The 23,357-nt window shown below is 43.6% G+C and overlaps 1 protein-coding gene across 3 annotated transcripts; it reads right to left on the bottom strand.

Moving 5' to 3' along the window:
* Positions 1–6,134: 6,134 nt before the first annotated feature.
* Positions 6,135–19,496, bottom strand: LOC133141120 (glycine N-acyltransferase-like protein 3). 3 transcript variants are annotated; one of them, XM_061261525.1, is made up of 6 exons: positions 19,455–19,491; positions 10,388–10,492; positions 8,118–8,225; positions 7,849–7,969; positions 7,614–7,746; positions 6,135–7,359 (listed from the first exon to the last, which is right to left on the bottom strand). In XM_061261525.1, exons 2-6 carry the CDS (start codon positions 10,460–10,462, stop codon positions 6,960–6,962), a joined length of 837 nt encoding a protein of 278 aa, XP_061117509.1. In that variant the 5' UTR covers positions 10,463–10,492; positions 19,455–19,491; the 3' UTR covers positions 6,135–6,959. The 3 variants fall into 3 exon arrangements, 1 of the variants encoding a protein (XP_061117509.1); XR_009710051.1 differs by lacking the exons at positions 6,135–7,359; positions 7,614–7,746 and adding an exon at positions 19,250–19,360 and having other exon boundaries at positions 7,848–7,969; positions 19,455–19,496; XR_009710050.1 differs by lacking the exons at positions 6,135–7,359; positions 7,614–7,746; positions 19,455–19,491 and adding an exon at positions 12,214–12,247 and having other exon boundaries at positions 7,848–7,969.
* Positions 19,497–23,357: the final 3,861 nt, after the last annotated feature.

Here is a 23,357-nt window from a genome sequence, read left to right on the forward strand (position 1 = left end):
GGTTCGCTGGAGTCCCAAAGCTTTAGAAATGGCTTTATAACCTTTTCCAGAGTGATAGATGGTAAATGGTAAATGGCAGGCATTTATATAGCGCCTTTATCCAAAGCGCTGTACAATTGATGCTTCTCCATTCACCCATTCATACACACACTCACACACCGACGGCGATTGGCTGCCATGCAAGGCCCCGACCAGCTCGTCAGGAGCATTTGGGGGTTAGGTGTCTTGCTCAGGGACACTTCGACACAGCCCGGGCGGGGAATCGAACCGGCAACCCTCCGACTGCCAGACAACTGCTCTTACTGCCTGAGCCATGTCTCAATTACTTTCTTTCTCATTTGTTCCTGAATTTCTTTAGATCTCGGCATGATGTCTAGCTTTTGAGGATCATTTGGTCTACTTCACTTTGTCAGGCAGGTCCTATTTAAGTGATTTCTTGATTGAGAACAGGTGTGGCTAGAGAGAGAAAAAAAAAAAAAAAAAAAAAAAAAAGATTAGGAAGGGGGCAAACACTTTTTCACACCACTGTACAGCCATTATACAGCACACCTCCATTCGTCCGCTTGTAGGGAATAGGTTGAAAGGATGATTCGTCTGACCATATTACTTTTTCAGCGGCTCAGTAAAACACTGGCTGGTTTTGTTTTTTTAGCTCTTTACTCATTTTATGTACAATACCACTCTTTCAAAATAAATGTATCTATTCATGGTAGCCAGAATTCATGCGCAGCTAGCTGAGCCTACCCAGAAGTTGTGTACCTGTGTGTATACACTACACCTGTGTGGGAGCACATATGTATTGTTCCCTTCATTTACAGTGTTTTATTTGTTTATTTTGACAGTTATCTGTATTTTCCATTGAACAGTGAATATCTTATATACCTTGTAATAGTAGCCACACTTTGGCTTAATGTGTGTAATTTGTGGGATGTGCTTTGCTAAGAAACCAATAGGTGGCTATTACCATTCCCTGGTGCTGCTTTGGTAACTAATGTACACAATGAAATGAATGGGAAGCTTCCTTCCCAGAGTGCTACAGAATAAAGCTTTTTCCCCACCAATGAGTGTCCTTGGCGTAATCGGCTCTATACACTAACGCCAGTTCACAGATTGACCACATTAAAATGAGGCATAATTCAGGTATAATTCATGAGCTCAGTGAAAATTAAATGTAAAGAAATATAGCTAAAATAAAATAAACATCAAAGCAATATTCTGGCATATGGCCCAGAATAAAATGATAGAATGTAAAATTCTAGAGTGCAATCGATTGGAAACCGTGTAAATTATACTCATCTGTAGGTACTCACCTGTAAGCTGTTACTTTATGTATCTATCTAGAGAGAAAAGCAAACAAGTGTTTAACTTTGAAGGCTATGTAAATATGTTAACTTCAAATGATCACATAGATTGTGAATGGAGTTGACCTGGCTAGCTAGGGGGAGAAATATGGAATTGGAGATGACATTCACTCATGAAATAGCTATATAACTGGGTGCAAATAATATCTGTCAAGAATCAAGGATGACTATTTCGGGAGCAAGTGTTTTAGTATCTATTCAAGTTATCCTTATAGACAGTGAATTATTGGCGAAGGAAATTGAGAAAAAAGGCTGCATATAATAAACAAATGGATAATGATCTATGTTTTATGTTAAAACATACAATAACACTATATTTTTATTTCAATACATTTACTTTCATGTTTCATTTATTTAGTATTCTCTAGTTATTTGCACCCTTAACAATTATTGTAAATAAAATAAAACAAAGTGAAATTGGTAATACAATTTTACTTTCATTTAGTTCATCTTGTAGGCCTGTAGCGTAATGGTTAAGGTAAATGACTGGGACACGCAAGGTCGGTGGTTCTAATCCCGGTGTAGCCACAATAAGATCCGCACAGCCGTTGGGCCCTTGAGCAAGGCTCTTAACCCTGCATTGCTTCAGGGGAGGATTGTCTCCTGCTTAGTCTAATCAACTGTACGTCGCTCTGGATAAGAGCGTCTGCCAAATGCCAATAATGTAATGTAATGTAATCTTAGTTTAAAGAAACTATATTGTTTTCTCTCACTTCCTGTATCACTAGAGTTCATAAATGAGGTAATGAGCGTGAAAAATCCCTTTGCAAACCATCAGCGTGGGAAAAGCCAAAGAACTGGCAATTCAGAAGACACAGATGGTAATTGACCATCACAAGTCGGGCAATGGGTACAAAAAATATGTATTTTGCAGCATTTGCAAACTTCTTTCTCATAAATAAGAGGAATCTGTTTGAAAATCAATTTGTCCAATTTGTCATATTTCAATAAAACATCACCTAAACCATCACCCAAATCTTACTGGCGCTGACTGCGTTGTTGCGTGACCACGCCCCCATCTACGTCATCATGGATAGACGTCATTACATCGTTTACTTCATTGACATTAATGTTTTGGGACTGCTTTGTATTAAACAGCCAGAGAAAAACTCATGATAAGCTCTTCAAATTCACAAATGTGATAAAAAAAAAAAACCTGTTGTCATCATACAAGTCTTCAAAATTATAATGGTGTCGAGGACCCGGCCCTAGGCCCTCCTGATGAGAGATTGACAGAAGATGGGTTAAGCAGGAATGCATTGTTAACCCCTCGCACACGCCAATGGGGTAGGAGTAAAAGCTCCCGTAAGAGGAAAAGTATATGGTACAAGATAAATGTACAACCGTATATGGATACTGAGGAGTCTGAAGTCAGAGGACTTAGATTCAGGGTTTTAGAGAGCAAGGCTAAAGGCCTGACTGAGGCCATGCGTAGAATGTGTTCTAGCATGACCATGGAAGGGGCTGAACACGCAGAACGGAAAATTGGGGACCCAGGGAGTTTTGCATTCAAGGAGACGATAGATGTGATAACATACTTGGTTGACACGTGTGGGCTGGCTCCTACAGGGGAGGAGCACGAGGCCTGGTTAAAAAAACAGGATGAGAAAGACAATGAAAATAATTGGGAAATCAAAGAGCAGGAGGAGATTGAAAAATGTAAAAGAGATAAGGAAAATGGCATGGACGTCAATACCGAAAGAAAATTAAGAGGCTTCACGGGCCTCTCTGAGGATAACACAAATAATTTATCGAATAGATTTAAAGGACTGACTATAGAGGAGTTAAATGATGAATTACACTCAGCTATTAGCTGGATGACCTTTGTAGATCCCTTAAGGCGCCACAAAAAGGGGCACCTGAAGAGTGTGTTGAGATGGTGGCAGGCTTTAACGTCTGGCTTGCATGAGATCAAAGTTTGGAGGAAGTCAAGGAGAGATTATGAAACTGACACAGACACCAGTGATGAATAGGTTCATTAAAAACAACATAAGGGCTAGTGTTTTTCCACTCGTATATTAAGATGGTGGAAATTCCCAAACCAGAGGGGCCCATGAAATAAAATATTGGGGACAGTTCTTTTGAGGTATGAGAAAATGACAATTGGAAACACAGAAATAATTAATATGATCATTAAAAAACAGGTTATATAAAAGATAAATGTCTTCCCGCTTGACATAATGGCGGCATTTCTTATCAAAAAAGGTACACTTTTGTATGCAAAAAAGATATATAAGGAATAAGCTTTTAGACCTTAGAGCAGGATCCCAGAATTCGGCTTCAGAAGATATCTACGAGCTGGTGAAGAAAGAGCCACGCAGAACAACTATAACCAAGCTGGAGTGGTAATTATAATCTATATTACTTGTAGAAGTAGGAAAAGTAACATATTATAAGTTTACTTTTATATATCTTTTATTTCTCATTAGGGTACTATATAAAGTAGAAAAATGTAGAGAAATTATCATATTTAGATAAATATAATATTATAGGAATAGTTTCTTTTTAAACGTCAAGAAGGGGGAGCTATAGGATAAGGCTAAGGCCAAAGAGGATGGATATAGGAAGGGTGTACCTTGATTTTTAAACATCGTGGTGGAAAGGTAATTTAGAAAGAGCTAAGAGGGGTATATGTGATTAGCAAACTGCAAAAGATGATATGTACACTGTAATCTGTATAACTCTATTCTTTTGATTGATTATAATAAAGTATATCTTACTATAATCATATGTGACAAAGAGTCTTTAGAGGAAATACATTGAATACAGGACATCGATTACCAGATTTGCATCACACCCTTCACTTCGAGACTGGGCTGGAAGTTCAGTAGAACTTACCAGGGCTCCAGGACGTTCGGAGTACTTGAGTTCGTCCCCGAGACACCTCATGGTGAGGTACTGCTCGTGGGAACGTGAGGTCTGAGCTCGGCAAGGGGTCCGTGGCTCACGACAATGGTTTGTGAGAAAGAAGCTAGGAGTAGATAATTTTATTTTTTTTACCCTGCTAGCTAACTATAATATCTGTGTGCCTGCTCTCTCCACACCAACCTTTCAACCAATCGACCTTGTGAATTTACACTAAACAGTCAGTAGATGGAGCTCTTTAACACCAATAAAAAGAGTCACAATACAATATGATCAACACAGAAATAGGATATGATAGCTACTATATGGTTATACAAATTCAGGCAATTTCAAGTGACAAATGCTGTTATTTGAAACTTGCTGTAACAACCACAACCTCCAATTTTCAATAAATGATGAGAGAACCGTTTTTTCATGACAACAGCTAGACAACATAGCAACAGTAACTAAGTGGGGAAACCACCACGGTTTGTCATGTCTATCAGTTACATTACGTTGTTTTTGTGTTTAGTGATTGTGTTGAACTTGCTGTTATCTTAGTATGATTAGTAATGTGCTTTATTTAAGGACTATTAGATTTCAGAGTTTGTGTTTGTGGTGGAAATTCTAGGCGGTGCTTTGGGTGATGATAGCACCACTAACTTTTTCCCAAGTGGTTCTGTAGCACCAGTAGCACCACCCATTCTGGCGGCATTGGCTAGTTTAGCTATTATGGGCTAGTTTTAATTCCCCATTAAACCTGTAACTTAATACTTTAAACACGCAATTCTACTGAATAAGTTTTTCAAGTATTTCTCGGGTTTTACTAAAGAAAATAAAACCAGATGGTTCCAAGCATAGCTATGTACTGTTGCTCAAACTAAATAAAAAAACACTTAAATTATTAATTGTATAGAATGGTATTGCTCACTGAACTGAACAATTTTCTTTAGAGTGGAAAAAACTCCTTGGTTATTTGAAAGAATATTTTAACTAGATTTCTCGGCTGGCGGCACGGACGGTGCAGTGAGTAGCACTGCCGCCTCACAGCAAGGAGGTCCTGGGTTCAAATCCCCATCGGCCGGGGCCTCTCTGTGTGGAGTTTGCATGTTCTCCCCGTGTTTGTGTGGGTTTCCTCTGGTTACTCCGGTTTCCTCCCACAGTCCAAAGACATGCAGGTTAGGCTGATTGGACATTCTAAATTGCCTGTAGGTATGAATGTGTGAGTGAATGGTGTGTGTGCCCTGCGATGGACTGGCGACCTGTCCAGGGTGTATTCCTGCCTTTTCGCCCGATGTATGCTGGGATAGGCTCCAGCCCCTGTGACCCTGCTTAGGATAAGCGGGTTAGGATAATGAATGAATGAATGAATGAATGAATGGATTTTTCGACTACCGATCTACGGTCCATAGGCTATAAGAAGAGTTCTAGGGGTGCGTCTTCAAACTACTTTTTCAGGCTAACCTCATTGGCAGCCATGTAGCATACATTGGCAGGCAGGCAAAGCATGCATTGGGTGTTGTACTTCGTGCTTAGCAAGATCTTTTGTCATGTAACACAGTTTATCACCAACATCAGTAGGGGGAGAGGTCATACATGTTATCCACATAATTCATGGCTGGTGCTCAATAGAGGGGGTCAAGACAAGTTACTCTTCCCATGTCTGACAGGTGTCCTTCAAGTCTCCTGCCATGCGTGACACATGGTGCCAGAAGTGCCAGAACACAACAGGGGGTTCTGCCGACTGTGAACAGTGGTGGAAAGTCCAGGGGCTCACTCCAATCACTCATTCTTCACCTCGAACCCAGCATAGGGGTCTGAAGGGCCGGCCAAGTGTGTCTAATGTGTGGTGCAGAGAAAAGCTGCAAATCAGACCACAGGTCACTACCAGCCATCACCACTCTTTTTAAGACAGTGAAGAACATGACAAAGAAAGAACGTGGTTCTTTATTGATTGAGCTTTGTGAAGAACACTGTACACTTATTTTTACTTTAGTTTGAATGCCAAAAAAACTGAAACTTATTTTACTTAAGGCTGAGTGTAATTTTTGTGCTCATTAGCTAAGAATTGGGGAATTTCAGATCCTAAACTCTAACTTATTTAGAATTCAACAATTTGAAGTAACCTTCAAATTGTTGAAGGACAGGCTGAGTAACTTTGAAGGACAGGCTGAGTAACCGCGAGTCAAGCACTAATAAATCACAGACAGTGCTATATTGCAAACAACTACATAAAAGAGGTACACTCAGTGAGCACTTTGAGGTATTTATTAGACTTATTGGTCTTCTATTGCTGTCACCAATCCACCTAGATGTTAGTTTGAAGCATTGTGTGTTCAAAGATGCTCTGAACCAGAGTTGCATGCCATGCAGTTGTAATTTGTGGTCATTTGCATTTCTGTCACCTTCTTGTCAGTTTTGACCAGCCCTTCTCCTCTGACATCTCATTAACAAGGTGTTTTTGTCCGCAGAACAGCTGCTCACTGGATGTTGGAACAGCTGCCCAAACTCTGTCTGGCACCAAAAATCATTCCACTGTCAAAGTCACTGAGATAATTTCTTCCCCATTCTGTCATTTGGTCTGAACCAATGACAGTCTGAAACAGCTGAACCTCTTGACCATGTCTGTATGCTCTTATTTGCACTAACAAGCTGGTGTACAGGTCTACCTAATAAAGTGCTCACTGATTGTATATTAGTAAAGTCACCTTGGTGGTGAGTTCAGTTGTAATGTTCCTAAGAAGAAATACTGGTTTAGTAGTTGAACTCATAGTAGGTGGCCCTGAAGGAGGGGACTTCAGTCAAGCCCATTTTCTTAGCGAGCCTGTAGGAGACCTGGTTCCCCTCCTCAATGCTGCAGTACATAGGGAAACCCTGGGCATGGAGCCTTGCTGCCATGGTGTATGTCAGGACCTTGGCATAGCCCCTCCCCCTGTACTCTGGCACGGTGTACATCAGCCCAGTGGCACAGTAATCATACAGCAGCAGCCAGGAAACTGGACGTCCTTCTTCATCAGTGATGCAACATGTGGGGAAGTGGCTTATCAGATGTTTGATTAGTTGGAAACCTTTTTCATCACCTCCGAATTTCCAGGTTTTATTCACCAAACCGACATGGGATTCATTCAGGGAGGAGATCCTGGCCTCCACATCTCTGCGGGAAAAGACATGTTCAGAAAGAGCTGTTCAAACACATCAAGACCACTATGGCTATTTCACTTTGATGGTCAAGTAAACTTCAGCTGAGACTTGACCCCCCATTAACAGGGAGTGCTCTGTGCTAATGAGAAGACACTCAGTTTCATGAATATCTCAACAAAAACACCAGTGGAAAATACAAGGTGGCTTCCACTCAAACTTTCCAAACTTGAAGATCCAAAGACGGTTCCCCCATTTTCCCAAATGTACCTGCTCAGTTTCAGTTGACGAAGGAGACTTGGGTCTTGTAATTCCAAGATATGAGCAATCGGACCCTGTCTCAATGTGACTCCTTTTGCAGCGGAGATAGCCTTCAACATGGTTCCATGACGGATGTCAATCCCTCAGGAAAGGAACACAATCCTATAATTAAATTATACCATTGCAGCCACCAATAATATCGTTGCAATGACTAGAAAGGTTAAAAAAGAATATAATTATGTACCCCCAATTTTGAAGTATTTATTCCAGTCTAAGACATTGTCTTCCATCAACATTCTCTTAAGATCCTTCTCATCAGTACTGAAGAAAGTCAATTCCTTAGTATAAAGCAGGGAATTTTCAATCTGTGCATGCCATGAAAAAAATAATCAGTTACTCAGACAATGGACACATGTAATGTGAATTCATATTGATTACATATTGAGTAAAGGTAATAAATTGACTTGACAAAGAGAATAAGTGACGGAACACATGCATGCAATACATATTCACCTTTGGGTGCGGTCGACAAATGATGGTTTTAAAATTAGGCCAGCAGTCCACAACAAACTCTAGTGTATGTGGTCTATTTCTATTCATACCAAACAGATATCCATAAACCTAAAAGGACAAAATACAAAAATGTTCAGTCACAGTTCCTTTCCATACCAAAACTATCTATCCACACTGTTACAGATTCCACATGTAGAGGGAAGGATCCTCCCTGATCATTAGACATGGATATTCTTTCAGACAGCTTTGACTGTGCTGTCATCGCCCTGATTAATGCTCTACAAAGCCCAGTTTACATCAAACAGCCGACTTGAGACGAGAAAGGGCGGTCTTGAAGAAAGTCTTTGCAGTTTTAGAATGTCTGCTGTCATCACCTAGCATTTCCAAAACTGACCATGTCAAGTCTGGTTTCATGATGACTATTTGATTTAGACTGGTTTTAGAACATAGGGCTACATAATAGACAAAACATTATCTTAGCTGGCAAATATGCAGAATGGTGCGAGAGTCGGGTCTGGTCAGCTGCCCTCCTTAGATCAGGTTAAGACAGCTCATATTACCCCTCTCAGTCAGTGTTGGGGAAACTGCAGGACCATGGACAGCCTGCTCACTAGGATCACCAATTCACTCCTCACTTGAGGGAGTCCCTGGGTCCTGATGGAAAGGACCCAGGGTTATCTCTTACAGTTCTGCCTCATCCCTGACATGGTGGCTACCTTTTCCAGTGTCAGCCCCCAAGCATAGGGAAGTACTGCGGGCAGGAGTAATCAGAGGTTCTATTCTGGCTACTTTCTTGTCCCCAAACAGGATGGTAGTCTGCATCCAGGTCTAGCTCTTAGGTGAGCCAGCTGATCAATGTGGGCTACTGGTTCACCAAAGTGGATCTCAAGGACATCCATTTGGTCCAGGTGATCCAACTGACCCTTCTGCACATGCCCCCTGTGCAAAGGTGCCACCTGGGGCTTGGAGTATCCCCCTGAGGTCCCTGCAGATCAGAGCTGAGGTGCAGTGCACAAGGGGTGGGGATGTCCAGCCATTGGGCAGGAAACTGGGCATCTCAGCACATGAAGGTTTTTGAGTTTTTCTTGCTCTCCATAATTTTCTGCCACACTTACAGGGCTACCATGCACTGGTGATGACAGACAGCACAGTGACTGCTGCATATATCAAGAGGCAGAGCAGCCATGCGCACTTAATGAAAGCTAGCATACGGGCTGCGGATCTGGCCATTCTGGAAATCTTTGAGGCAGTTCATGTGCCAGGTCCCCTGAATATTGCTGTGGATTGGTTTGGTTGGTGGATTGGTTACCATGGGGACTGGAGACTTCATCCCCAGGTGGTGCAGAAGATCTGGCACGATTTGTTAGCTTCCAACACATCAACTGCCTCCAAGACTGCTTTATGCCTTCCCTCTATTCTGCCTTCTCAGACCCGTTCATCAGAGGCTGTGGATAGAGGATGTAAGAGTGATCCCGGTAGCTCCAACTTGGCCTTCCTGGATGCGATCCTGTGGTATATTCCGGTCTGGAGAGACCTGTAGCCTCAGGCAGGAGGGATTCTGTTCCACCCATTTCCCCAGGGGCTCTAACCCTATGTCTGGCCCCTGAGAGGACTGGGCTTTTAGCTTGGGGTTACCGGGGTCTGTGTTTAAGACCACCCAGCAGGCTCAAGCACTATCAACTAGGATGGCCTACTCATATAGGTGGCAAGTGTTTCCATCTTGGTGTGGAACACACCACCGGGACCCTCTGTCTCAGCCCAGCGGGTTTTGGTGTTACTTTAGGAACAGCTTGAAGCAGGTAAATCTCCTGCTACCCTTGGGGCTATAGTTTCAGCTATCAAAGCTTGCTGGGTTGGGGACCAGTAGTGTTTCGAAGACTGCAGCAGCCTGATTACGTGCTTTCTTAAGGGTGTTCTCAGACTCCAGGCTCATGCTAGGAGGCCCGCAGTTCCCTCCATGGACTTGGACAAGGTCCTAGGAGCACTGCAGCAGGCTCCATTTGAGCTCACTGTTCAGTGATAGGGGTGCTTTATAAAGCATTAATCAGGGCGTGGCTGGGACAGCCGGTGTGTCAAAGAATATCCCTGTCTAATGACCAGGGGGGATCCTTCCCTCTACATATGGAATATGTAACTGGGGTATCAACACACTATACAACCACAGTCTACAGTCCAAAAGTTTGGACTGCATGCTTCATACAGCAGGCTCAAACACTATCAACTAGGATGGCTTATCCTATATTACTATTATGTAAAAATGTATACCTCACCATGAAGCTTTCTGGTAAGTGTGACTGCAGAACCTTTTCTGCTTGTTGTAATACAGCCTTATTTAAAATCTTCATCTTTTCAAGACACGATATCCAGCTAAAAACCTAGAAAAGAAGCATGGCCTATATTAACAACATTTCCAAAAAATAATCTTTAAGGAATTGCTCATGGAAAAACATGTTTCAGGTATGAGTTATGAAATCACACAATATTACAAAATAATATGTTTTTGTAAGGATTTTAATGTAATTTAAAGTTTAGTCATAGTGGGCTGGGACAGGCAAAATGATGAAGTTTCATTTACAGTATTGTGCAGAAGTATTAGGCACCCTAGACTTTACGAAGTATGTGGCCATTAGCTACAATAACTCAGTTCCATTATACCACTATATGTTATCATTACGCCACTCCCATCTATTTGGCGGGGATGGGAGAACCCACTGACACTCTACAGTAAAGATCCCTCCCCATGCTAGTGTTATTCAAATGAATGAAACGATTGGAGGCTGATGTATCAAAAGCAATAAAGTAATACCTTATTTATAACATTCGTTCAGAGTAATTAAAATATTTGTTGGGTAGAGGACCAACCTTTACTCACAGCAGTGTATTAGGGGTACATGCATAAACACAAGTTTATATGAAAGATACCAATAAATAATGTTGGGCAGCACCCCAGTGCTCAATATTGACAGGCAACCCACTTTTGATCCACAATAAGTACAGGGCTCCCCAGTGACTCAACACCCCAAGCACCGCAACCAAGGTGACACCATGTTAACCATAAAAGGCTTGGTCAATGCACACCAATCGTAATCACACCACACGGGTGGTCCCCGTAACACATTGAGCATCGAGCCCTGCCCACTAAATATGAGAACCCAAGCAAAGCCCAATTAAGATTTAGAACAAGTAATGTAGTAACAAGTAAAGTGCATGAAGTGCCAAGATAATCAGTTAGATAGACAATTGTCCAAATTACACCTGCCCACTGGCACCTCCCCTTGTCCCAGCCTTGATATTGCACACTGCCCCCATATAATGGTTGATTACAATAGTACAGCCCACCCTTGGTATTGCACACTGCCCAAACACAACAAGTTGCGTCAATAGTAAAACATCAATGATTAAAAGAGCTTATTTTCATAGACATGATATAAATAAATAAACATATACAAACTTCACGAGGGAAAACAGTGGCTAGCTGTCCAAACAAAATGGCAAAAACGACGAGTGGCGGGGTTCATTCACAAGCAGGCTCCCAAACCCCTGGTATACAACTGGGGCATGCAGACGCCGAAGCACGCAGAACCTGGTCTAACGTCAGTTCTGTTAAGCCATCCGCCCCCCCGCACGCAGCAGCAATTAGGCAAACATTCTTAACACCAACACGATCTGTTGAAAGACATCAAATATGAATATTCTCAGCGCGCACAGCAGGGCACCGCTTCAATGCTTTGTTTATTATACACCCCTTACTGCAATTAAGAGGGAATCACTAGCGGAGATTTAAGAATCGTTCCATTTACCTGCAAATTCCACGAAACAGACCACAGCAAAATCACATTGCGGCCCATCCCAAGGCTCACATCAAAACCACACACTTTATGGGAAGCATACCTACCCTCGTTAAACCCAACAAAATGCCTCCGTACTTCAGTTACCGGTGACTGCACACGCACACCCTTTAACACACGGAACGCCAATACCCGGATTGTCTTCATCCGTCGGTGATCTACAAGAACCCACATACTTATAGAGTACGACGCTTATAAGGCAGCTAATGCTGGCCTAGTATAACAGCATGCCAACAATTCCAACTTACCGCACTTTCCACTCCGCTCCCCTTGCTAAGCAGCGGACTGATGATGCAAGAATTCTGCTCCTATGCACACCTCGTCATTTAAGCCCTTACTATTCGCCCCTGGGTCCTAAAGTCCCACTGACTACATCTATCCCCCTTTTCAAATGTCACCGTCCCGGTGACAGTGCTCATACTCCAAGAACTGAGCAACCCCTGTGGATGAGACATTGAACACTGTAGTGTCAAAGGCTGTTTTAGACTATAGCCTTCTCCGCCTACACCTGCTACTATACCACTGATCGGGGTAGGTTGAAAGGGTTAGGATGGTAGCCTGCTGTTACACGAGATATTTCGCCGAACTGCCTCCGAGCCCACCACCTCCTGTGCCGCAGTGGGGGGTGAGAAGCTATTGTCCTGGGTCACTGGTGACTGAATCACACTTTGCAGTAGTGTCTCTTGCCTTATTATTACCAAATCGCCAGATTGCTCTTCGTCATACCTCTGTGTGACTGGCTCATCAGGGAGAGTGCTATCCACTACCAAGGGGGCAACATCAGGCAAAGTAAGGGGTTCCACCAGACGTGGGAGGGGTCTTAATTCAGTTCGGTGAATGTTTTTCTCTGGGCCTGCCTGGTCCCGTGGCTTGATTTTTGAAGGTCCCCACGTCAGCCAGACACTGAATCACCACATAGGGAACGGAGTCCCAAATATCTTGGATCTTGCGTCTACCTGGGGGACGGTTCTTCCTATACACTAAAGTACCAGGCACCAGAATAGAATCCGAGCTTGGATTGCCTTTCCCCCAACGGATGGCTGCCGCTTCTAAATGTTCCCGAGCGTCCTTATAGACTGAGGTCAAGTGCTTTTGATGCTCATTGACCCAATCACTTACCCCCCCCCTCCACTGGCTCGTCTTCCTCCACACCGAGGAGGGAGTCAATTGGTAGGTGGGGCTTACGACCAAACATTAGCTCATATGGAGAATGCCCTGTAGACTGGTGAACCGTGGTATTGTACGCAAACAGTACATGCGGTAGGTGGACTGGCCACCGCCTCTTCTTTTCTGCAGGCAACAAGTCGTGTAGGGTCCTATTGAACCTCTCGCACTGCCCGTTACCCGCTGGGTGATAGGGGCTTGTGCAAGACTTTTCAACCCCATACAACTGGCACAGGCGTTTAAGAAGTTCTCCCTCAAACTGTTTACCTTGATCAGTGTGGATGTGTTGCGGACCGCCATAATTATAAAACCACTTCTGTCAGCACTTTCACTACGGTTCCTGATTTCTGGTCTGGTGTAGGAAACGCCTGTGGACATCTGGAAAATACATCCGTGATCACTAATAGGTTTTCCGATTCATCACTCGACCGCTCAAGTGTGCAATGCAAGGATTTCCAAAGGATTTCCAAAGGCCTGGAAGCCTGTACGCTTCCCATAAAAGTCCTGATTTTCGGTTGTACTGCTTTCGCGGTTACACACCGGTCACAGTTTTTACACCACTGCTCAATGTCTCTCCGCATAAACGGCCAAAAGCCACGCTGTCGGATCAGGTAGGTGCGTTCTACCCCCTGATGCCCGTGGTTATGTGAAGACTCGTCAGTACTTCGGTCTGAAGGACCTGCGGTACCAGAAGCTGCAAGACTGGCTCCCGTCCAGCCGGCTCATGGGTGCCCCGATACAGTACCCCGTCTCTCTCCCGGATCCGGGCCCACTGTCGGACTAGCTCCACGACAGCGGGTGGTTCCTGTGCTCGCGCAGTCCCTGTAGGAGGTAAACCCGTTTGCCAGTAACTTCTAAAGGCACTAATAACCGGGTCTAAGGTCTGCAGATTTTGTAAGTCTTTTACCGACCGCGAACGGCCTTGATAACCGAGGAGGTGGCCAGCCATGACCCACCAAGCCCCACAGAGTGGCTTTGGGTCTCCACTGGAACAGTAATTCCAGTTGCTACGTCTTCCATAGAGCAAGGGGTAAGATCCTCTGGCAGTCTTGATAGGGCATCTGCATCTGCATCTGTTGTTGGTGAACCCTGGCCTATACACAATTTTAAAATGAAACAAAGCCAACTGTGATGCCCAACGCTGTTCTACAGCCCCGAGCTTCGCTGTTTGAAGATAACAGAGAGGATTATTGTCGGTGTATATGGTAAATGGGGCACCAAGAAGATATTCCCGAAACTTTTCTGTGACAGCCTATTTAAGGGCAAGCAACTCCAATTTCATTGCACTATAATTGGACATGTTCTTTTTGGTTGGTCGCAACCCGCGACTTGCATAAGCGATCGGACAGCGTTGCCCCCCCTGGTCCTGGGATAGCACTGCCCCCAAACCCAAGCTGCTGGCATCAACCTCCAACACAAAAGGCTTGGAGAAATTGGCATAACCCAAGACGGGTGCACTAACTAACTAGCTTATCCTTTATTGTTTTGAATGCTTGGTCGCAGCTCCAGTCCCAATGGCTCTGCAAAGCGCCGCTGGGTCGCGATTGTGATCTCTTACGTCCAGGCTGTAACTTTGACACTAGTTTGTGGGGGGGTGCCGCATAATTCGTGAACCCCTCCACAAAACGACGATAAGTGGCAAAGCCTAAGAATGACCCGAGTTGCCGGAATGTGGTCAGGGTCTTCCAATCCCTAACGGCGCTTATTTTATCTGGGTCCGTAGTGACACCCTTAGCCGAAATCACATGCCCGAAATATATCAATTCGGACTGAAAGAAATAGCACTTAGAGCTTTAACTTCAGCCCATGTTGTCATAGTCGGTCAAAAACCAACTCCAGCCGCAGTAGGTGCTCTTGAAATTAAGTAGAAAAGACAATCACATCATCTAGATAGAGAAACAATGAATGGAAACTTTGGTCGCCTAAAATCCTCTCCATTAAGCGTTGGAACTTCCCCGGCGCATTGCACAACCCAAATGGCATTCGATTGAATTCGAAGAGGCCAAATGGGGTGCAAAACGCCGTTTTTGCTTTGTCACATTCAGCTACTGGTACCTGGTTATATCCACTGACAACATCTAATGTGGAAAATAATGAAGCCCCAGAGAGTGCATCCAGCGACTCTTCAATTCTTGGTAGTGGGAAAGCATCACGTCGGGTTTTAGCGTTAAGCTGCCGATAGTCCACACAAAGGCGTATGGTACCATCCTTCTTCTGAACAACCACAATAGGCGAGGAGTATGGACTACAACTAGTACGTACCACCCCCTGTTCTAACAGTCGCTGTATATGAGTCTTAACTACATCATACTGGGAGGGAGGGAGGCGACGATACCTCTGACGTACCGGCGCCTCATCCAAGAGTGGGATCTGATGTTCAATCAGGTGGGTACACCCGATATCTCCTTCATCCTGGCTAAAGACGGCGTGGTACTTTTCCAATAAACACCTAGCCTCTTGCTCCTGAGTGGTGGTCAACTTAGGCCATGTGACTTCAGCCAGCCCGGGCACCAAGACCGGTGTTGCCTCCATAGCATGTATAACGGCTACCTGACCGGACTCATGCTCTTGTTCTTCAAAACTTACAGGTCGGCTAGTCGGTTGTACATCAGTCAAATGTAGGTCACCCAAGATAGTTTTGGGTTTCAACCAAACATCTTGTGCTCCCACATTAACCACCGGGACCCAGAGGTTACCATTTCCTACTGGAAGTAGTGCGCTTGACACAAGCAGGCCTGAGGGTAAGTGATGTCCCTCAGGTCCCGCAGGCTCAAGAAGGGCAAAGGAGACCATTGGGGTAAGGCCTTGGCGGCATGCTGCAGCCACGAATTTAAGCGACCCCGCTGGGAGACAAACGGGGGGCCCAGACGATGCGGTAACTTTACCCAGAGCTCCAGAGGCGGAGACATGATCAAAAGTCTGATAGGCTGACAACACGTGCTGCCATGCCTGACCTGCCATTTGAACAGGAGCGGAGTGGAACAATGCGGCACCATGCTGTCTAAAGAGTTTGTCATAACTGCTGATGACATTCATGCCCAATAATCCTGGAACCGATTCTCTGCGCTGGCGGGCCCTTAGCCCCGCTGGGTCTTTTACTACCAAAACTGCTATACGTGGCAACACTACCAAGAACCTCCACATCTAATTCCACATATCCCGTATACGGGATATCTAGGCTGTTAGCGGCCTCCAGCTGTAACCAACTACAAGACTGTACTTGCTCCCGACCCGGGGACTGAAAATGTTTTTTAAAGAAAGTTTCCATGATAGGTGTCACCATGGATCCTGTATCTAGGAGAGATGGGACCACTACGCCCCCTATGCGTATCCCAACAACAGGACACGGACCAACCAGTGTGGGACGCAACACGGATGTACAAACCAAAAACGAGTTTTGATGCGAGTCTACGCAGCCCCCTCCTGGTACCTGGCTCCCAGTACCGGAGGGCGCTAGTTTCCCGCTGGCATTGTAAGTGTGGTAGCCGCCATCTCAGCACGAGTTTGGTCGGCGGAGCCTCTCCTGCCCTGTGATCAAGAGGAGCCACTCCCTTCGCTTGAACAAAATCTGGCAATATGCCCGACCTGATTACACCGCAAACAAATAGGCTTACCGTCTACATCGAACGGGTAACACTTAGGGTGGTAATTACTGCCACTGAGGAGCAGCTGATGGGTGCAAGGTTACTAAATGTTTCAATATGGCATCCAATTGCGCCTGTTGCTTACGAAAACTGAACTAAAAGAGTGTTAACTCATCACTAGGTTCGATGACAACAGCATTGTCTTCTACCCCACACTCAGCTGCCTGGATGTGTGTGTCACAAGAGTACGCTCTTGCCCGGCTCTGGCTGGGGCGTTCACCTTCATCGATCCAACGTACTGCCTCACTGCGGATTTTCAAAAAAGAAATATTAGACTCAAGCCTTACAAGACGCTTTAATTCTCGGCACAGCATATCGTCTCTTACACCCTCAATAAACTGATCTCTGATCACTAGATCTGGTTCAGAGATACCTCGAGGGTATTTCCGCCTTACTACCTCTAGGAGGGCCAGGAGAGAATGCAAGAGCTCTCTAAGTGTCTCGCCATCGAGCTGTCTGCGCTGAAAGAACAGTTTTTGGGCTTCTATATAGGACTGTGAGCAACCAAAATTATCTTGAAGGATTTTAAAAATATTTGTAGATGTACTGCGCTCTTCCACAGCACGGAACTTCACCTCCGCTTTTGCCTCACCATCGAATAGGTCATACACAAACAAGGCCCCCTCTGCCTCAGTCATTGGCCTTGCCCTTAAAACATGTTTAATTTCCTCCACCCACTCTTCTACACTGAGAGAATCACGAGATGAGCTTCCTGAAAAGCGTGGGGCTTTACATTACATTATTGGCATTTGGCAGACGCTCTTATCCAGAGCGACGTACAACGAAGTGCATACCCATAACCAGGGCTAAGTGCGCAGAAAGACCCTAGAGGGAAGTACAATTTCAATTGCTACCCGTACAACAAAGATAAGGACCAGGGCCTATTTTTTTTTTTTTTTTTTTTTTTTTTTTTTTTAATTAAACAACAAATTAACAAACAAAGCAAAAGTGACCAAACTTTACGCTCCCGAGGAGCATAAAGAATACGTTCGGTGACAGTACCACCACCTGACACATTAGAAGCCCCTTGTCCTGAACCACCAGCCCCACCCGTTCCCTGGCGAAGCCGCTCATTGTCAGCCTGTAGCTGGTTTAACTTGTTTGTTCAATAACCGCAATTGTTCCTCCATATTTATTTTATTTTATTTTTGAGCTGGGGACCTGGCACCAACTTGCTCGCCCTGGGCTGCGTTCCCAGGAGGTAAGACTACCTCAATCCCAGTTCCAGTCAGCCACTGTTTTCCCAAGACAAACTCTCAATTCTTCCCAAAGCTAATGCACATCAACCAACAATCACGACCCTGCCGATTACGCCAAATGTGGCCGTTAGCTACAAAAACCCAGTTCCATTATACCACCATCTGTTATGATTACGCCACTCCCATCTATTTGGCGGGGATGGGAGAACCCACTGATACTCTACAGTAAAGATCCCTCCCCACGCTAGTGTTATTCAAATGAATGAAACGATTGGAGGCTGATGTATCAAAAGCAATACAGTAATACCTTATTTATAACATTTGTTCAGAGTAATTAAAATATTTGTTGGGTAGAGGACCAACCTTTACTCACAGCAGTGTATTAGGGGTACATGCATAAACACAAGTTTATATGAAAGATACCAATAAATAATGTTGGGCAGCACCCCAGTGCTCAATATTGACAGGGAACCCACTTTTGATCCACAATAAGTACAGGGCTCCCCAGTGACTCAACACCCCAAGCACCGCAACCAAGGTGACACCATGTTAACCATAAAAGGCTTGGTCAATGCACACCAATCGTAATCACACCACACAGGTGGCCCCCGTAACACATTGAGCATCGAGCCCTGCCCACTAAATATGAGAAACCAAGCAAAGCCCAATTAAGATTTAGAACAAGTAATGTAGTAACAAGTAAAGTGCATGAAGTGCCAAGAATCAGTTAGATAGACAATTGTCCAAATTACACCTGCCCACTGGCACCTCCCCTTGTCCCAGACTTGATATTGCACACTGCCCCCATATAATGGTTGATTACAATAGTACAGCCACCCTTGGTATTTCACACTGCCCAAACACAACAAGTTGTGTCAATAGTAAAACATCAATGATTAAAAGAGCTTATTTTCATAGACATGATATAAATAAATAAACATATACAAACTTCACATGTGGGAAAACAGTGGCTAGCTGTCCAAACAAAATGGCAAAAACGACGCGCAACCAGTAGCAATTAGGCAAACATTCTTAACACCAACATGATCTGTTGAAAGACATCAAATATGAATATTCTCAGCGCGCACAGCAGGGCACCGCTTCAATGCTTTGTTTATTATACACCCCTTACTGCGATTAAGAGGGAATCACTAGCGGAGATTTAAGAATCCTTCTATTTACCTGCAAATTCCACGAAACCAACCATAGCAAAATCACATTGCGGCCCATCCCAAGGCTCACATCAAAACCACACACTTTATGGGAAGCGTACCTACCCTCGTTAAACCCAACAAAATTCCACCGTACTTCAGTTACCGGTGACTGCACATGCACACCCTTTAACACACGGAACGCCAATGCTCGGATTGTCTTCGTCCGTCGGTGATCTACAAGAACCCACATACTTATAAGCGTCGTACTCTATTATAAGGCAGCTAATGCTGGCCTAGTATAACAGCATGCCAAACAATTCCAACTTACCGCACTTTCCACTCCGCTCCCCTTGCTAAGCAGCTGACTGATGACGCAAGAATCCTGTCCCTATGCACACCTCGTCATTTAAGCCCTTACTATTCGCCCCTGGGTCCTAAAGTCCCACTGGCTGCACATGTACCAATGTGTTCTATTTTTCCATGACTGCAAATCTGTATACTTTTTTCTATTCAAACACTGAGAAAAAAAAATAACCATGTCCATCAAACTTAACAGTTGGAGATGTAAATTTGTGATTGATGTAAATACTTTTTTCAACAATGTATGTATTGCCCTTATGTCCTAATCTTTTCACATCAATGATTGAATCATTGGTTGGGACTCCCTATTGGGTGTTACCTATTGTATGTCTATAAATGAAGCTCTCCATTTTCTGGCAAAGTTACTCTGATGAAGGCCTCGTGCCAAAAGTCAGCACATCTGCCAATAAAGTGGTGACTCTAAAGGAGCAGTGTTGTGCTTTTTCAAAAGTTTAACCTCAAAAAAAGCTGCACCAGCAAAAAACTCTACCAAGGTGTGCAGGCCCTCTCTGGCTTTGTGAAAAGCTCATACTGAAATACAATGCAGGGTTTTTTTGCTGATTGCTTTTCAAAGCCAGTGCTGTTTTTTGGGTAAATATATTACATTTCTGTTTTTCACTTTTCTTTGCATCTGTGTCCATTTGCTATTCATACAGTATGCTATCAGGTATCAATGACAAAATAACAGAACTGGCAAGTTTGTACTGAACAAAAACATATGCAACACTTGATAGTGCCTTATAGGCCTACATATACCAAGTATCAAACATCCACTGAAAAAGAGGGAGAAAGGGCTGGATTCCCAAGGGCTAATTTTCCATCTCACTCTAACAATATTCACTTTGACCATTAACACCAGCATTTTGAATTCCTCTGCTCTGATCTTAATCTTAATATTTCTGATCTTAATATTTCTGCTGAAACTTGTCTAAATCACTCAGTGATATATACACTATTTCTGAACCTACATTCATTTTATTTTATTTGCCATGCAGCGGAGACTTGCCACTCTTAAATCTATCAAAATGACAACAAAAAAGTTTCAAAACCACACATACATTTCAATCAAGCCATATTTAATTCTGTCATGAAGATGATGTTTCAGGAAGGGAATGTAAAAGGGCTCTTTTATTGCATTCTGTGAATGCAACAAGAATATTGTGATTCTATTAAGTTACTTTTATTTTTAATGTTTGTGTAATAAAATACAAATGTTACATATATATTTACTTACAATTTGTTTGTAAATGATTGGCATTTAGGCGGCACGGATGGTGCAGTGGGTAGCACTGCCGCCTCACAGCAAGGAGGTCCTGGTTTCGAATCCCCGTCGGCCGGGGCCTCTCTGTGCGGAGTTTGCATGTTCTCCCCGTGTCTGCGTGGGTTTCCATCGGGTACTCCAATTTCCTCCCACAGTCCAAAGACATGCAGGTTAGGCTGATTGGACAGTCTAAATTGCCCGTAGGTATGAGTGTGTGAGTGAATGGTATGTGTGCCCTGCGATGGACTGGCGACCTGTCCAGGGTGTATTCCTGCCTTTCGCCCAATGTATGCTGGGATAGGCTCCAGCCCCCCCGCAACCCTGTTCAGGATAAGCGGGTTCAGATAATGGATGGATGGACGATTGGCATTTATATAGCGCCTTTATCCAAAGCCCTGTACAATTGATGCTTCTCCTTCACCCATTCATACACACGCTCAGATGGCAATCAGTGCATTCACTCTTGTCCAGGGCATTTGAAAATGATGTGGTTGCTGTAATTGAGCAACACCCCAGTACAAGAACCACAGTCCTCTTACCATCTATCAACTCTGTAACCATGGTGATGGAGCCCTCCTCTGACACCTGAACCAAGCAGGACCAGCCAACCCTGGACCAAACGACCATAGCCAGGCCAGATCCTGAACCAAAAAAAGACTCACAGGTCAGTGGATTCAGTCTGGAGAGGATCTTTTTTTTCTCTTTCTGAATGTTTTTTTCCAGCATTTGTAGTAGGTTATGTTGTTTTATGTGCATGGGTTGTCACGCCACTGTATGTCATGAAATTCAGAACAGTGTTGTAACTAATACAATTTATTCCATGAGCCATGTTGGTTGGTATAATTTTAGGGGACATAGACTCACTGCATTCTTTTCTAGTAGTTGTAGGGTCCTCACACAGGCCGCCAAATAATGTACGGATTTTACTCTACGAAACCGGGACGCCAATTAATGTTATGTTGCAGTATAACAGCAAAAAGTAATCAGTCTCACAAAATCAGAAATATCTAACCACAAATGTAGTATTTTAATTAATTATAAAATAACCAATATCAATGATTAAAACATACCGATAACCTGAAGGTTGGAAGTTCTTTGAAAGACTGCTTTAACTCGGCTCTAATGTCTATGTGACGTCAAAACATACACCGGGTTTAATAAAATATATTAATTAAACAAACGTACAAACACAGAACAGATATGGGGTTAAACTAAGGGAAGTTAGTAGGGTAAGGTATATTAGGAATGTGTGTGTGGTGGGAGTAGCTAGCTTGGGTAAACTAGAGTTCTGGGTGTATTAAAGAGTATTACTGTTAGCTGTGAGAAGAGCGCCTACTTGCGTAGTTTAGTCTATATATGCGCGAAAGACGGCGAATCAATTCACATACATATACGGCTAACAGAATGAATTCAATGGTAACACAAAGACAAATGGAAAAGAATCTTAAGAATTAGGCTTACGACGTATTCGACACTAAGACTGATCAACGTTCTGACAAAGAACAATGCAGAGACTGAGGTTTAAATACATGAGGGAAGGTAACAATCTAGGCGGGGCTGGGGAAAAGGTGGGCTAAACAAATAGACAACAGGTAGGGAAACATAATGGGGTAGTAACATAATCATAGAGGGGAGACGAAAACGCGGACTGGATGCACGTAACTAACATGTAAAACATACGGCTCCGGGTTAGGGAGTAGATATTTGCATAGCTTGAAGACGTAGTGATAGTTAGAGACAGGTGTGAACACTTCGCTGAAACTAAACGAGTAATCAGGGATAGCATAGGGAGGCGGAGTTACAGAACAGTGCAGAAATACTAAGAGATTGCGTTAGTGACTTAGTTACGTGAATATTTCTAAACTACCCAGTAAAAGTGATTGTTAGTTAGTTAGATAGTTAGTTAGTTAGTTAGACAGACAGTAAGTGTATTAATCAGATTAGTACTGTACAAAACCTAGATTAGTAGTAGTTAGTAAGAATTGTGCTTTACAACATTTAACTACCAAGAAAAAGCAGGAATTTCTTGAAAACCCAAAAATACTGTAAACACCCGAATAGTGGGACACGCAGAAAGGGGAGTGACTCGACTGCCTTTGGAGTCTGTTATTGGTATTTGTCAACATGAGGAGCAGAGTTGTGCTAATGACAGTGAAGGAAGTCTTTATGAGGCAGAATGCTTACCAAAATAAATTGTTAGGAACATCATTAAGAAGACAGTACTGGTGATCTGCAGAGAGGCCAAGGAAGATTTATACGGTGATGGACAAAGTATTCTCACCATAATGAAGCAAAACTCCCAATCACCTGTCCAACTGATCAGAAACATTCTTCTGGGGGCAGTTGTGGATGTCTTAGTGACTACTGTCCACAGAAGACTTCACAAACAGAACTACAGAGGATACATTGCAAGATGCAAAAAAGTTCTGGAAAAAGGTCTTGTGTTCAGATGAAATCAAGATTGACTTGTTTCAGAGTTATGGCCTCATCTGTGAAAGCAGAAGAAGTAATTCTGCTCAAGTTCCTTAAGTTCAAATGCCTCCAAACTCATTGGATGGTGCTTCATCCCACAGCAAGATCCCAAAGATACACCAGTGCTCAATGATGTTC

This window comes from Conger conger, chromosome 11 (genome assembly GCF_963514075.1).
Source record: "Conger conger chromosome 11, fConCon1.1, whole genome shotgun sequence".
In the NCBI taxonomy this organism is placed as follows: Eukaryota; Metazoa; Chordata; class Actinopteri; order Anguilliformes; family Congridae; genus Conger; species Conger conger.